Below are 13,663 nucleotides of genomic sequence, written 5' to 3' on the forward strand. Positions count from 1 at the left end.
CTTTTTATTTCATAATGTTTGCCCTTATTTTATTTTTGTTTTTGCTGGCTTACTTAATTAAAACATAAGCCAAATATCTCCACTTTGGTCTCATCTATCCAAAGGACATGGTTACACAAGTCTTGTGGTTTGTTCACATGTAACTTTCGAAACCTAAGCTGTGCTGCCATGTTATTGTTGTTGTTGTTGATGATGTTGTTGTTTAAGAGAGAGAAGAGGATTTCTCCTTGAAACTTTCCCAAACAAACTTGTTTAGTATTTTTCTAATTCCTCTCTCATGAACTTTAACATTTAGCATGCTAACCGAAACCTGTAGAGTCTGAGATGAAGCTTTTGGGCTTCTTTTTTTTCACGTTCTCCACTTTCGTGGTGTAGCCTAATATGTCCTGTAAGTTATATTTACTGTGTAACTTCAACATATTTCTTTGAATAAATGTTAAATAAATCGTATTTTTTATTATTATTGTTATTGTTATTATTATTATTATTATTATTGTTATTATTATGGTTGTTGTTGTATGTTTTAATTCCCTTTTTTGGGGGGGGGCGACACTTTTCTGAGATTATTATTATTCAGATTTTTATTGCATATTTAATCTCCAAAATATAAGTAGTTATTTTAATAAAACATAACAAGTGCTTGTGAGAATTTTAAAGAAAAAAATGTTTTTTTGAAGTAGAAACTGTTACACCAGTGTCCTCACAAGTACGGAAAGGCACACGTGTGAAGGCCAATTCTCGCGATGAGATGAGAATGCGCGAGAACAAGCAAAAGGAACCATCAAGGAAGCGGCTGTTATTTATCGAGCCCAATAATGGCTGCTACCCAACAAGTCTGTTGTTCTCTTCGCGCGCTGGTCGACATTGGGCGGTCATCCATATTTCAATCGTCACTTTGAAGCCGTCATTACCTCCGGTAAGAAAAGGCAAACAAAGCAAAGCTAACTTTGCTGATAAAACCGCTTTAAAATACCGTCAGTCGCCAGCTGTTTTGTGTCTTTTTGTTCAGCTCAGACTGGTTCCGCTATCTCGTTCCGCCAGACTCCACTCAGAAAATAAATAACTGAACTATGCTGCAGGGTTTGGTTTGTTCTGTAAACGTGAAAGCCTCAATGCTAGGCTTTTTTGTGAATATGTAACAACCACTCTCAAATTCGGGAATGTTTAAAACGTGCCAAACAGCACCAGTTTTAGTGAAGCTGTGCTAAATTGTTATAGACCTATCTATTCTCTTCGACCTGCACATTATCGGCGTGCAGGAATCTCATGGCATGCTATTGGCTCATTAATGTCTGAATTTAAAAAACATGATAATATGTGATCCCAAAAGCAATTGTACAGCCATGGGGCGGTTACCTTTAAAATATTAGACTATAAAATATGAATTTCCTCTGTGGAGTTCTGCGTGTGCAGGGCAGTGGCCTTTATTACGGCTAACCCTGTGACGATTTCTCCATATATCTGCTTTAAGCTTCTTTGAATTCATCCTGTGATTGAAATTCTCAGACAGATGAATTCTGCATGATAGTTTGAGAAATTGTCCCGGAAGAGGTCGCAGTTTTTCTTATTTCCAAGATCACCAGTCACCTCTGCATCCACCCAGCCGTGGTGTTTACAGTGTGGAGGATATGGCATGCATGTTTTTTGATTCATGTGGTAGGAAATATGTGTTTAAGGAAACCTTCAGAGTGTGCCTGATTGAAATCTAAGCTTTTATTTTGAAGTGGTCATTGCCGGTGATGCATGCACCTTGCTGCTGCAGCAGCGATTATGTAATCCAGCCTGTCTGCAATCATCTGGAATAATCCTGCAGGCAAGCGGTGGCTATGTCAGTGTTATAGAACAGGATAATGGTCTTTACTCATTCATGTCACTGTGTCTTTCTCTGTAGCACTAGAAGTTTCTCTTTCACTTTGACAGGATAGTTGGTTTTGAGGTCTGCCTTTAAAAACATCTTTTACAACATTACAGTTTCATAAAGTATTGTTGTCATATGCAACGAAGGATGTTCATCCTCTCTAATTTAGTGTAACAAGGGTTTGCCTTCAAACTGAAATTCCTCACAGCTGACCTTTTGAACTCTGGTGTCTCTGTAGTTGCTCTGCTGGCCTTGCTGCTCTCCCGCAATGCATTGCCAGAGGCGTTTCTGTGTGTCTCACCAACCATCATAACAAAACCCACCAAGCCACCTAGTTTACACCTGTGCAGCAAAACGGGAAGGTAGGAGCCTGCTAACCATTGTTCTACTCTTTGTTTGTGAGTTGCTGTTTTAATTAGAGGCAGGTAAATATTTATGGAAAAACACATGTTGAATCTCTTTTCTTCTTTTATTTCTTTTTTAGGTCATATTCTGGTTTAACTTCTTCCTCGTCTTTACTCCAACCATGTCTGGTTCTGGAGATTTACCAGGTGAGTAATTCCTATGACAGTAGTATTCAAATTTCAGTCAGGAATAGTTTTCCATTGTTTGGGTTGGGCCATTCTGTTCATGTATGCAGAAAGAATAGTGCTCTTGCAACTATGTGGAAACAATCTGAATAAGGCTTTTATTTCGTGGTATTGTTGCCTGTTTGGGAAGAGAGTAAGCCTTGTTTTAATCCTTCTAGCTACATGTATATTTCCTCTAGATGTGTAACATGCAGGCAATCATGAAGTTACTGTTTTGAAAAGAGGACAACTGCAGTTGTGGACTACATGAATCAGTTTTTTTTCATGCTTGAAAGGTGGTTGAACAAGCTTTGTCCAAGCAACATGAATGAAGCCATTTGTCAGTTAGACAAAGTTAAAAGTCTGACTGTTTTTTTTTGTTTGTTTGTTTGTTTGTTTGTTTTTGGACTTACCCTTAACCGTAAACCTAAATGTAAGGCTTAGCTATCATGGTGTCAGTATGACATACTGGATTTCCCCATGTTTGTGTTGTTCTTACAACTGAAAGATGAATATTGTTCTAGGATCAGTGTTACATATCATACCAGCCACATAGTTGAGATGTCATAACCTTAAAAACTTTAAAACCAGTGTCACAAGTGGTAATTCTGGGTGTGCAACGCAGTATTTTATATCCACAGATGAGACAACCCTTTTGGTTTTTGGTTTTTTTACATGTTACACATGATTATCTTTGAGGCTTTTTACCAAAAAGAAAACTTAAAAAAGCTTCCTAACACATGGTTGATGTTTGTGGGGTGGGGGGCGTTCTTTTGAAGTTTTGCCTTCAGTGGCAGGAAGACTTTCAGAAGTCAGGTGAGCTGATATAAAGAGAAGCAGTGTAAGGAGCAGCATGTGGTGGATGAATGGACCCTTTTAACACAGGAGACTGGCATTTGGGTCCGGGTTAAAACGAAAAGTCAGTGCTGGCTTAATATTTTTAGACTTTATATATTTTATTTTATGCTTTTAAATTTAATTTTCAGTTGTTGCTTGTTTAAGTGCAAACGTGTCAGGTGGATTTAATCCAGCAAGGTCAGGTTTAAGAGAGGACCTGGATTTGAGTTTATACCTTTTTTGCAAACATCCAATAGAAAGTGAATTCTTTTTATTTTTTAAGGTGTGAAAAATGCTGCGGGCTCTCCATTTGTGAATCATAGAACTGTAAGATGCTCCCACTTTGCAAAATTATTGCATTCTGTGCTAGTTTTACTGTTTTTAAGGTAAAATTTAGGTTGAGTATTAACACAACAACATGATTGGTTAGTTCTACCAGCACAGGAATCTCAGGTGGTGATTAAAAAAAGAAAATCCACATTGAATTTTGATAACTGTGAGTACAACCCAGTGAATACCAAGCTCTACATGATTTCAAGATACAGCAGATTAATGCTTTGAACCTTAATGACAGTGTAAACCTCAGCCTTCTACACCTGCTATGAAGACACACAAAAAAATCTGCAGCTTTCTGTCATCATTGCTTCTGAAAGTTGCCTCTAACAACCCGTTCGTAACTTTCTCCTCTTTAAACTTTTTTTGAGCTTTGTTCCATTATTTTATTTTTCGCATAAGTTCAAGTTTTCCTTCCAATGCAAATTGTTGGCATGTGACTGCTGCCAGTCATGGTTTCTTAGTTGTGGTTTAGAGATCAGGAGTTGTTTTTGTTTTTCTACAGAATCTGGTTAAAGCATGATATTTTTTGTTTTTGTTTTTTTTTTTTTTTTTTTAATTTAATTTAAATGAGTCATGCAGAAGAAACTTTAAAAATGTGACATATTTTAAGCTTTGATTTGTAGCAGCAAACCATACTTCATAGATGCTTAATTGAATAAAATTAAGTTGAATATCTAATCAGCACACTTGTCTTTGCAGCATATTGCTGAGAAAAATTGCATAATTTTGGCATCTCTCATCCTTACAGGGAGAGAATTAAAAGAGAAATTAAAAGAGAATTAAAAGGTTATCAAGGTGCTTTGTTTCACTTCCATGTTTTTCACGTCATTGTCCATATGAAGGTACTTGCAGTGGCTTCACGCCCACCCTACAGTTTGGAAGTCACTGCCCTGCACACAGTGGCGCATTGAGCAGTTGCTCTCCACATATGTCTGGTAACAGAACAGCTTACAGCAGCTTGTCCAAACAACCATGCTCAGCCCCCCTCGGCAAGCACATTCACTATCTGAAGCTGATAAGCTAAATGATTGTCCAAGTAGGCAAAGAACAGACACGTGGGCAAATATACTGAGATTTATTGATTTGTTAGTAAACTGATGTAATAGACTGTAAATTCTGTAGGTCCAAAAATAGTTTTCCCACTCATTTCTAGGGATGGGTATCGTTTAGGTTTTATCCGATACCGGTGCCAAACAGGTACTTTTGAAACGGTGCCGGTGCTTAAACGGTGCTCAAACCGGTGCTTAAAGAATGGAGAACACAAAATTGGTCCAAAAACCTCTCATGTTCAGCTTTTTTTTTTTTTGTAAAAAGATAACAATGTTAGCCTTTTCTGCAGCTATAGGGCATATATGGTCTCACTCTTGGCTGGAAGCAGTGCTTAAACAATGGAAAAAACACAAACTTTGTCCAAAAACCTCTCATGTTTAGCTGTTTTCCACTTTTTCTTTGGTCATTTTAGCCTTTTTGGCCAGGGTGAAGGGAGTATCTGCCATCAAACAAGAAGACAGCCGCATGTAACTACGACGGTGTCTGCTAGTTCACCTTACATGCATTAATGTAATAATGTGGTTAGCGTACTCAACGTTAATTACACACGAACAACATGAAGCTACTCACGCAGAGAAGAACGGCTGCTGCTGCCATCATCATCCGTCATCATTTCTGCTACGCTGACAGGGCTAGGGGCCAGGACTCTACTCTTCGGGTTTTTGGGGGATGTTGCTAACTCCGGGTCCGATAACAGGCACCACACCCGCAGTAGATGTGCACGGTGTGAGGTCTCGCAGCAAGCTATCAAACACGGCGCATTTCTTGGCTTTAAAAAAAAAAACCGCTATGCGTCGCCAGGTGTTTCATCAGATTTGAGGTGTCACCTCCTTTGACAGTATCACAGTATCAGCTTAAAGCACTTGTTGCAGGCTGCTGAGTTTGCATCTTTTGCTGTGAAGTACAGGCAGACTTTTGACCGCTGCGCCTTGGGCATTTTTAATCTGTAGCTCTGCTCTAAAAGAACGTACGTACCTGGCCCCGCCTACTATCCTCGGAAACGTAAAATGATTGGCTAGAATTGGCTCAGGGGAAAAAAAGCACCGAAATGTGCGCTGCTTTTCGGTCTGGTTACTACCGTTTACCGGACACCGGTACCCATCCCTATTCATTTCACATCACTGGGATGAAGTGAAGAGGGTAACTGCCAGGATGGCTTATGATGAATTCTCAGTTGCAAGTTGATGTGCAAAAAGTTCAGCATGTTCCTGCCCACATATAAAAGGATTGCACACATTGTTTTGTCTTCCCCACCAAACGCAGCTGAGCAGATTTCAAGTTAACACATTTATACTGAGTCACACTCTGAATCACAGTTTCATCAGCTATTAATATCTGTATGTACTATGGTTTTGTTAATGTTCCTGACACGAACGTTAACAAAACAGATGCTTATCACAACATTTGCCTGAAACTGGAACTTCCAGCAGTAGCAGATATTTCACAACAGTCAATCAATATGATGTAAACATTAGAAAACCTACAAATATGCACTGTCCTCAGGTTTGCTCTTTATATACCAAACGTGTTTTTTGAGTTTGGTTTTTGTTTTTTTGTTTTTTTTTTTCTGCCTTAGCAATATTCATAGTATTTGAAATACTCCATGTGTTTTAGGCATGGTGGAGAGGGCAGAAGGCAGGGTACATGATAGATAATTAGCTGTGGCGTTTCCACAACAGCACAGTCTAACACGACATGGTCTTAGCAGGTGAAAGGTCGCCTTATGTCTGAGCTGACCGTGTAGGGCACTTGCATTGTCATGAACCTGTAGGTAAACTTCAGGGCTACAGTCCACACAACATAAAGAACGAACCACAATCTCAAGCAGTGAATGTGGGAAAACAGATCTCAGAATGATTTTGGAGACTGCACTAGATGAGGGAGAGCTGTTGTTTAGTCCCCATTGGGATTATTTTTTGTGTCTGCAGCCATTGAGGGACCTGGGATGGGTGGGATGAAGCTTCCTGTCGGAATGACCCGACGTGCCATCAGCTATGACGACAATCTGGAGGCCCCCATGTCCACACCGCCCCATGACATCAGTATCAACAACCTGTGGAAACGACCAATCATACCCGAAAGGAAGTTCACACACCTGGCTGAGGTGACACACGCGTCTGCTTTACTATTAAACTGCCCGTATTTTCAGTGCGAGGGTGCTGATGATGTTTTCCCACCAGGAGGATGAGAGTGGTGCGAGTCAGTCTGCAGCGCAGGACACCGGAGCCTCTAGACCACAAGCTGTGGTGAAAACCAAGGCTTCTTCCATCATCATGAATTCTCTCATCAACAGTATGTTACTCCTGTTAATGATGATATTCTGTATTAAGGGTGCATTTATCTGAGTGAGTGTTCTTGACAAGTTTGATCAAATACTACAGCAGGGACGTCAAACTGATTTTACATCATGGACTGGATGAAGTGGTACAATTAAATTCCCCTTTTTGTCAGTTTAAAGAGCTTTAACTACACATTTAATTACTGAGATATTTCAATATGCAAAGAAGTGTCATTTCAACAACGTCATTATTAGCATGAAAATGAAATAATACTTTAGGATTAATTTGTAAGAAGAAAATGTGCAAACTTACAGAAAAAGTTCTGGTGCAAAGCAGTTTGTTTACTCATTGTTTGAATTTATAATAATTGTGCATGAAAATGCATTCACATTAGAATAAAACTGTTTTCCTCTGTTTCAGAGCAAACTCAGGATAGCGTATATAAGTTTGAGCAGACGGCGGGGCTCTCTGACGCCGGCTACACACCCCACAAAGGCCTCACAGCTGAGGAGACGAGACACCACCATCGCGTGCCCGAAACAATCCAGGTCAGACATGCGTATAACCCGTGTGCACCCAAAATGCAGCTGATTACTACTCATTGTTGTTAAATCAGCCTTGAATTGAATTTTTACTTTATGCCACCAACCTGGTTGATGGCTAACGAGATTGCTCACATAACTGTTTCCACCAATTAAATGTGCAATGTGGAACTGAATCCATAAATTCCCACTGAGAAAAGACCAGTGCCAGTCATCAGCAAATATGCATTAAACCATAAAAAATTTTTTTATGGCCGTATCCAATGCTCCATTCGTGACCATCAGAATGTACCTTCTCCATACAAGGCTGTGGTGAGCAAGCTGTTAACATAAATGGGTCACCTACAGTTCAGTAAGCTGCAGCACCTGTTGTTACTGGTTTTAGGCTGTATCGGTGAACATCAGTGGACTTTTGTATGCTGACACATTTCATTTAATTCTTGTTTGGCTCACGAGTTCTACTGTTTGAGTGGGAGTTTATTATCAAAGGGCTCCAGCTGTTTTTAGAATGATATTATCATAGACTGCACATAGATGATACCCAGCAGGGAACCGAAAACTAAAAAGAAGCCAATGCGCACACACACATGCGCAGGAGACCATAATATTTGTCAGAAAATAACATTTAAACTTCTATTTAATTTTATTTATATAACCCCACATTAAAACAACAGTCGCCTCAAGGTGCTTTATATTGTTAAGACTCTACGATAACAAAGAGGAAAACCTCAACAATCAGACAACCCCCTATGAGCAAGCAGTTAGCAACAGTGGGAAGGAAAAACTCCCTTTTAACAGGAAAAAACCTCCTGCAGAACCAGGCTCAGAGAGAGGGGCAGCAATCTGCCACGACCAGCTGGGAGTGATGGGAGGAAGACGGGAGAAAAGCGACACTGTGGGAGTGAGATGGAGATTAATAATCACTAATCATTAAATGCAGAGAGGTGTATAAACACTTAGTGAGTGAAAGAGGCAAGTGAAGTGCATCATGGGAAACCTCTTTCAGCCTAGACCTATTGCAGCGTCACTAAGACAGCCCTAACTATATGCTTTAACAAAGCCTTATCTTAAAAGTAGAGAAGGTGTTTGTTTCCCAAATCCAAACTGGGAGCTGTTTCCACAGAATAGAAGGCCTGATAGCTGAAGGCTCTGCCTCCCATTCTACTTTTAAACACTGTAGGACCCACAAGTAAACCAGCAGTCTGAGAGAGAAGTGCTCTGTTGGGGTGATACTGTACTACAAGGTCTTTAAGATAAGATGGGGCGTGATTATTCAAGTACTTATATGTGAGGAGGAGGATTTTAAATATTGATTCTGGATTTAGCAAGGATCCAATGATGACCTGACGTTGCCTTTGAAGGAACTGCTGTTTCAAACACTTCCTCTTTTGCTTCAATTTTTCGTGCTTTAGGTGCTTCAGGGTGTTCTGCCTTAGCTGCTTGTTATTACAAATCCTTAAAAAGCGTAACCAGGGACATAGTCTGCAAATTAGCTGTGGCTAGAAGTCCTACATATACTGTGTCGGTTGCATTTTTGTTTAAATGCAGTGTTATTTATGTGTTGTCCCTGATATAAAAATAACTACAAAACAAATAAAAGCATTTGCTGTGTAAGCAGTATGTTTGTCTCAAAGTGAGTAAAGTAACTGTTACATTTTCACAGAGGTCAAAGGTTTATGGTGTGTTTTGTTGTTTCTATTGTAGAAACTCCAGATCCAGAGCATGGAGGCCAAAGAAGAGCGCCAGAGCTCCTCTGCCCACTCCACTCCATCCAACACACCCCACAGCTCCCCTAAACCACAGCGCAGGTACAACCACACACTTATCACTCAGTGTCCTCAGGTCAACAGCCTGTTTCAGGCTGCCCGTCTAAACCCAACAATGTGACAAATGCTAAAAACCTAACCGTGTTTACACTTTGTGTGTTTGTGAAGAGGCTGGTTTGGCAGTTCGAGTTCAGAGCTCAGTATTGCCTCCTCCTCCAACAGCAGTTTGGACATGGCTGGAGTAGACGTCGGGGGAGGAGGAGGAGGTGTAGTTGAACGATGGGGTGTCTTCGGACCTCGACCACCTGTCCATAAGTCGACCTCTGACCTGGGATCAGACTCCACAGCTGCAGGTAACAGCACTGCCTCAGTGTGAAGCCTGTGAGAATGAAGTGTTTGCTTGTTGTGTGTAAACAAAACTTGAAAAAGGTCCTCATCAGAATTCCCATGAGACGTGTTCAATACAATAAACAAAATAAAGACTACAAACATGAAGCGCTGCGGTAAGAAACTAAAATAACCCCTCACTATGGAACAACGAAGGCCTTTATAACCAGTTCAGTCCAGGAGTGGGGTTAATGGGTGATTGAATGAACTTCAGACTGACAGTAAACACTGAACAACATTCAGGGCTGACAACCCTGAGAGACTGATCAGTCATTGGCTTTTAGCAATGGCGAGCTGAGATTTCTTCATCGCATTGATATAAAACTACAGCTTACCGTTGACTTTTGAGAAACTGCGTTTAGGTCTTTACATGTGGGATGTTCAGTTTGAATCAGAGACTTTTGAAATCTTTTTCCCAGGATGACTTTAGGTAGGTAACCTGAGGAAAGTAATATGTTTGCAGGGACCTGAGTGAATGAGATTTTTTACAGCTTAAAGATTTTTTTTTTTTTCAAAAGACGTTTCTTTCAGAATTTCAGAACTTTTATAGAGTTTGTAAAAAACTGCCAGACAGCTGCTTTATATTTATAGTGTGGTGGGAGAATCAGAACTTCTTTATTATTAGTACTATTGTTATTTATTTGGGGGGGTAAGAAATTAACTTGGGCTGAGGGGGTTTCCTTGAAGATGGAGAAGTAGTTTTGGGTTTGTTTGTTTTGGGGGTTTTTTGGTGGGGTGTGTGTGTGTGTGTGTGTGTGTGTGTGTGTGTGTGTGTGTGTGTGTGTTTTTTACACACGCAGTTATAATGGGAATTATTTATTTATTTTTATTTTTCTTAATTGCCTCTGACAATGAATTCAAAGCGATAATAATTTAAAAAGAAACCATTATTTGTGGACACACATAAAATGTTTAAAATGTATTGATTTTGATTTATGTATTTTTTATTTTTTTTTTTTATTTAAATATTGTCACTTTATATCAACCACCTTCTGAGCCTCTTGCAAGTTGTGTTATCATCTTTTTTTCCCAGCAGGCTTTGCTCTGCAGGCATACCGTGGCGCTCAGAAGCCGACCCCGATGGAGGTGATGAAGACGCAGGCTCGACTGGCCGACAGCGCTTCCATTCAGAAGGTGTCTCCACCCACAATGGAGATTCCCACGGTGGAGGGTCGGCGGCATGGAGCCCGAACACACAAGCTCAAACCCAGAGATATGAACATCCTGACGCCCTCCGGCTTCTGAGAAGGCAGCTGCCTGACGCTCAGACACCACAGGTCCCATGAAATGATGACGTCCTCATGCTTAGTTCAGTGTATTCCAGTTCCCTTTTTTCTTTTTCTAAAGTCCAAATCTTTTCAAATGTTACCCTGTTTAGGTTATTAACGCCCTCAATTTGAGGTCAGGTTACTCTTCCAAATATAAATCCAACAGGTTTTGCACTGCCTAAAAAGTCCTGTATAAGTTTCTGTCGTTAAGCCATAGTTTTACCCACCAAGTAACTACCTTGGATCTGCGAGTGCAACGCTATTTGCCACACAGGAGTTAGATGGAGAATGTTGTAAACAAACCTCCACTTAGTCTAATTTAGGTGGCTGAGCTGTAAGCTAAGCACCCAAACTGACGGTCAAACATCACAATTTACAGAACGACCTCCTAATCAGCTTTGACCTACAGTAATTATTGTAATTATCCGCAAAGGGTTTTTGGTCAGTTAATCCAAGCTCGTGGTTTTGCCTCAAAATGAAAGCGAACCAGTAAATCTGACTGACCTGCAGGTTTACAGCCTAGATTATCATCTGACCTGCCAGACAAGAACTCTTGCAATCATATGTTTCAATTTAGAGGGGTTTTTTTTTCTCCACGTTGTCCAAAGGCTTAAACGTCTCTGTCCTGAATCATGCTGATAATGACTTTTTCCATTCCTCCATAGATTTGGGGGTGAGCAGCTTTATGTAAATATTTTTGAAATATCAACTGTGGAACTTAAACTATTTCATGGGACCTTTTAACAGCAGCTCTAACCACTTCAGATAACCACTGTGCTGTCCACTGTCTTTCCCATTTAAAAACAAACATGGTTATATACATTTAAAAAACAAAAAAGAAAACAGTGATGCATATTCAGTGTTTCTTGGATGTAAAATCAAACTCATTGACCAACCAGGTCAGCATGAATCACCCCACAACTAAATGAAGAGCTTATGTTGGTGAAGCTGAAACTGAAGATGATTGCGATCCAACTTTATAAGTATCATATACTAACGCACTTTATCCTCATCGTAACTTCTAACTCCACCCCAGACCCTCTGCTGTCACGCAGCCCTCCAGGGTAACGAAGCTAAAGCTTCCTCTGATACGTTCTGCCTGTCACTAAAATATTTTTCTTCCATTTTGGGATGAATAAATGTAAAAAATTCCTCGGGTGTAGTTCAGTATCAGCCAAAATAAACAGGACAACGATTCTCTAATTATATTGTAACAAGTTTTGTCTCAGGAAAATTGTCAGGCTCCTCCTCAAACGTTCCAGTTGTTTCTTTTGCAGAAAATGGCTTTTGTTTTGTTTTGTGGGATATTTAATGTGTAGATTGAAGTTTGTTTGTTTTTTTTTTCCACTTCCTCTTTTGCAAAAGATTTTATTCCCTTTTTGGGTATGAGAAAAAACTATCTTAGTAAATTTAGGAAGAAAAGCTAAACAATGGGAAGAATTCCTGTTTGTAATTAGTGCTTATTAGCTGATGTCTGCCCAGTGAGCATCCTGCAGAAACCTTCACAGATGCGCTTTCTGCTTTTGGCAGTTTTTTGGGTGGGTGGGATGAAATGTTTTTCATCTCTAAAGAGGCCTTACTATAAGAGAAAGTAAATGTAATGCAAGGTTTTATTTTACGTCTCTTAGTGGTCCTACAATGCTAGCTTACTGGTAATTATCGATGTTATATGCAAAGTTTCTGCAGGATGATGCATGCTATGCTTCTTAGAAAATACTGGGCGCTGTAGTTCCACCGCTAAATGAAAAGGTAGATCCTGGTTGGAGTTTCTGATGATGCACTCTTGTTATGAAGTGGAAACGGTCCCTTTGCTGGGAATAGATTCGGCGTGTTTTGTACCACAGCAGTGGACGATTTCATGAAGTGGAAAGTTCCAAGTCCATGTCATCTGCCACCTGTAACTCTGCTGTGGTGTTTAGTCACATGTTGTTTCCTTTTGGTCCTGTGTGAACAACCCTGGACACAAAAGCAAACGCCCACACTGTTGTCAGCTGTGTAGCTATTAAATGACTGACTGTTTTTTTTTTGTTTTTTTTTGTTGTTTTGTTTTGTTTTTGCTGTTATTTTTGTTTATGTTCACAAGTGCTTTGTGTTTAAAGTGTGACCCTTTAAATCTTCCTCCAGACCGAAGCATCAGAACCGAACCTCTGTATGTACGTGTGACTCTGTAGTAGTGACTGAAGTAATGTTTGTTTGGTTTTTTTTACCAATTAATGGTTCAAAGAAGTTTTCCTGGATTTTTAGTCTCTGTACAGTTTTCTTCTCTTTGAGAATAAATGTTACACTCTCATCAGCCACACAGGAGTCGAGGATTCATTGCGTGTGTTTAAAATTTGTTTAGTCAAACATTTACATTTATCTGTTCACTTTATAGCCTGTAAATAAAAACAGTTAGATACACACAGTGACATCACCTAATAGTTGTTTGTCTCCCACATCCTGCTTTGTCATGCTTTTAAGTTCCAAATGTTATCATAATTTCTAAAATGAACATTTTGCTGACTTTAAACTCCTGGTTGAGACAATACACTCAACAGTGTTTATTGCAATTATGGATCAATTTACAGTTATGGTGGTCTCCTGATTTACAACTATGAATTTAATTTGGCTTCATTTTCATAGAATAGAATAAAACAAACTTTTATTATCCCACGGATGAGAAATTTCAGTGTTGCAGAACTCTTACAGCAAGGAAAAATAAAATATAAAAGGAGGACACAAGGTGGTCCTATATACATAAGCAACCCTAACTACGTCTGTCTTTTATATAC

The 13,663-nt window shown here is 39.7% G+C and overlaps 1 protein-coding gene across 2 annotated transcripts; it reads left to right on the plus strand.

Annotated features, from left to right (window-relative positions):
- Window positions 1-759: 759 nt before the first annotated feature.
- On the plus strand, window positions 760-13,187 carry LOC100710342 (putative monooxygenase p33MONOX). Of its 2 annotated transcripts, none has more exons than XM_019364020.2 (9): window positions 760-916; window positions 2,097-2,220; window positions 2,343-2,409; window positions 6,579-6,754; window positions 6,831-6,942; window positions 7,350-7,477; window positions 9,176-9,279; window positions 9,406-9,590; window positions 10,658-13,187. In XM_019364020.2, exons 3-9 carry the CDS (start codon window positions 2,385-2,387, stop codon window positions 10,867-10,869), a joined length of 942 nt encoding a protein of 313 aa, XP_019219565.1. In that variant the 5' UTR covers window positions 760-916; window positions 2,097-2,220; window positions 2,343-2,384; the 3' UTR covers window positions 10,870-13,187. The 2 variants fall into 2 exon arrangements, with proteins under 2 accessions (XP_019219565.1, XP_005458287.1); XM_005458230.4 differs by having other exon boundaries at window positions 10,661-13,187.
- The last annotated feature ends 476 nt before the right edge of the window (window positions 13,188-13,663 follow it).

This window comes from Oreochromis niloticus, linkage group LG10 (assembly GCF_001858045.2).
Source record: "Oreochromis niloticus isolate F11D_XX linkage group LG10, O_niloticus_UMD_NMBU, whole genome shotgun sequence".
NCBI classification, from domain to species: Eukaryota; Metazoa; Chordata; class Actinopteri; order Cichliformes; family Cichlidae; genus Oreochromis; species Oreochromis niloticus.

Coding starts and splice junctions, on each gene's coding strand:
- LOC100710342 (XM_019364020.2), top strand. CDS start 2,385: ATGTCTGGTTCTGGAGATTTACCAG. Junction 9,280..9,405: donor TCCCCTAAACCACAGCGCAG/GTACAACCACAC, acceptor GTGTTTGTGAAG/AGGCTGGTTTGGCAGTTCGA. Junction 9,591..10,657: donor ATCAGACTCCACAGCTGCAG/GTAACAGCACTG, acceptor TTTTTTTCCCAG/CAGGCTTTGCTCTGCAGGCA.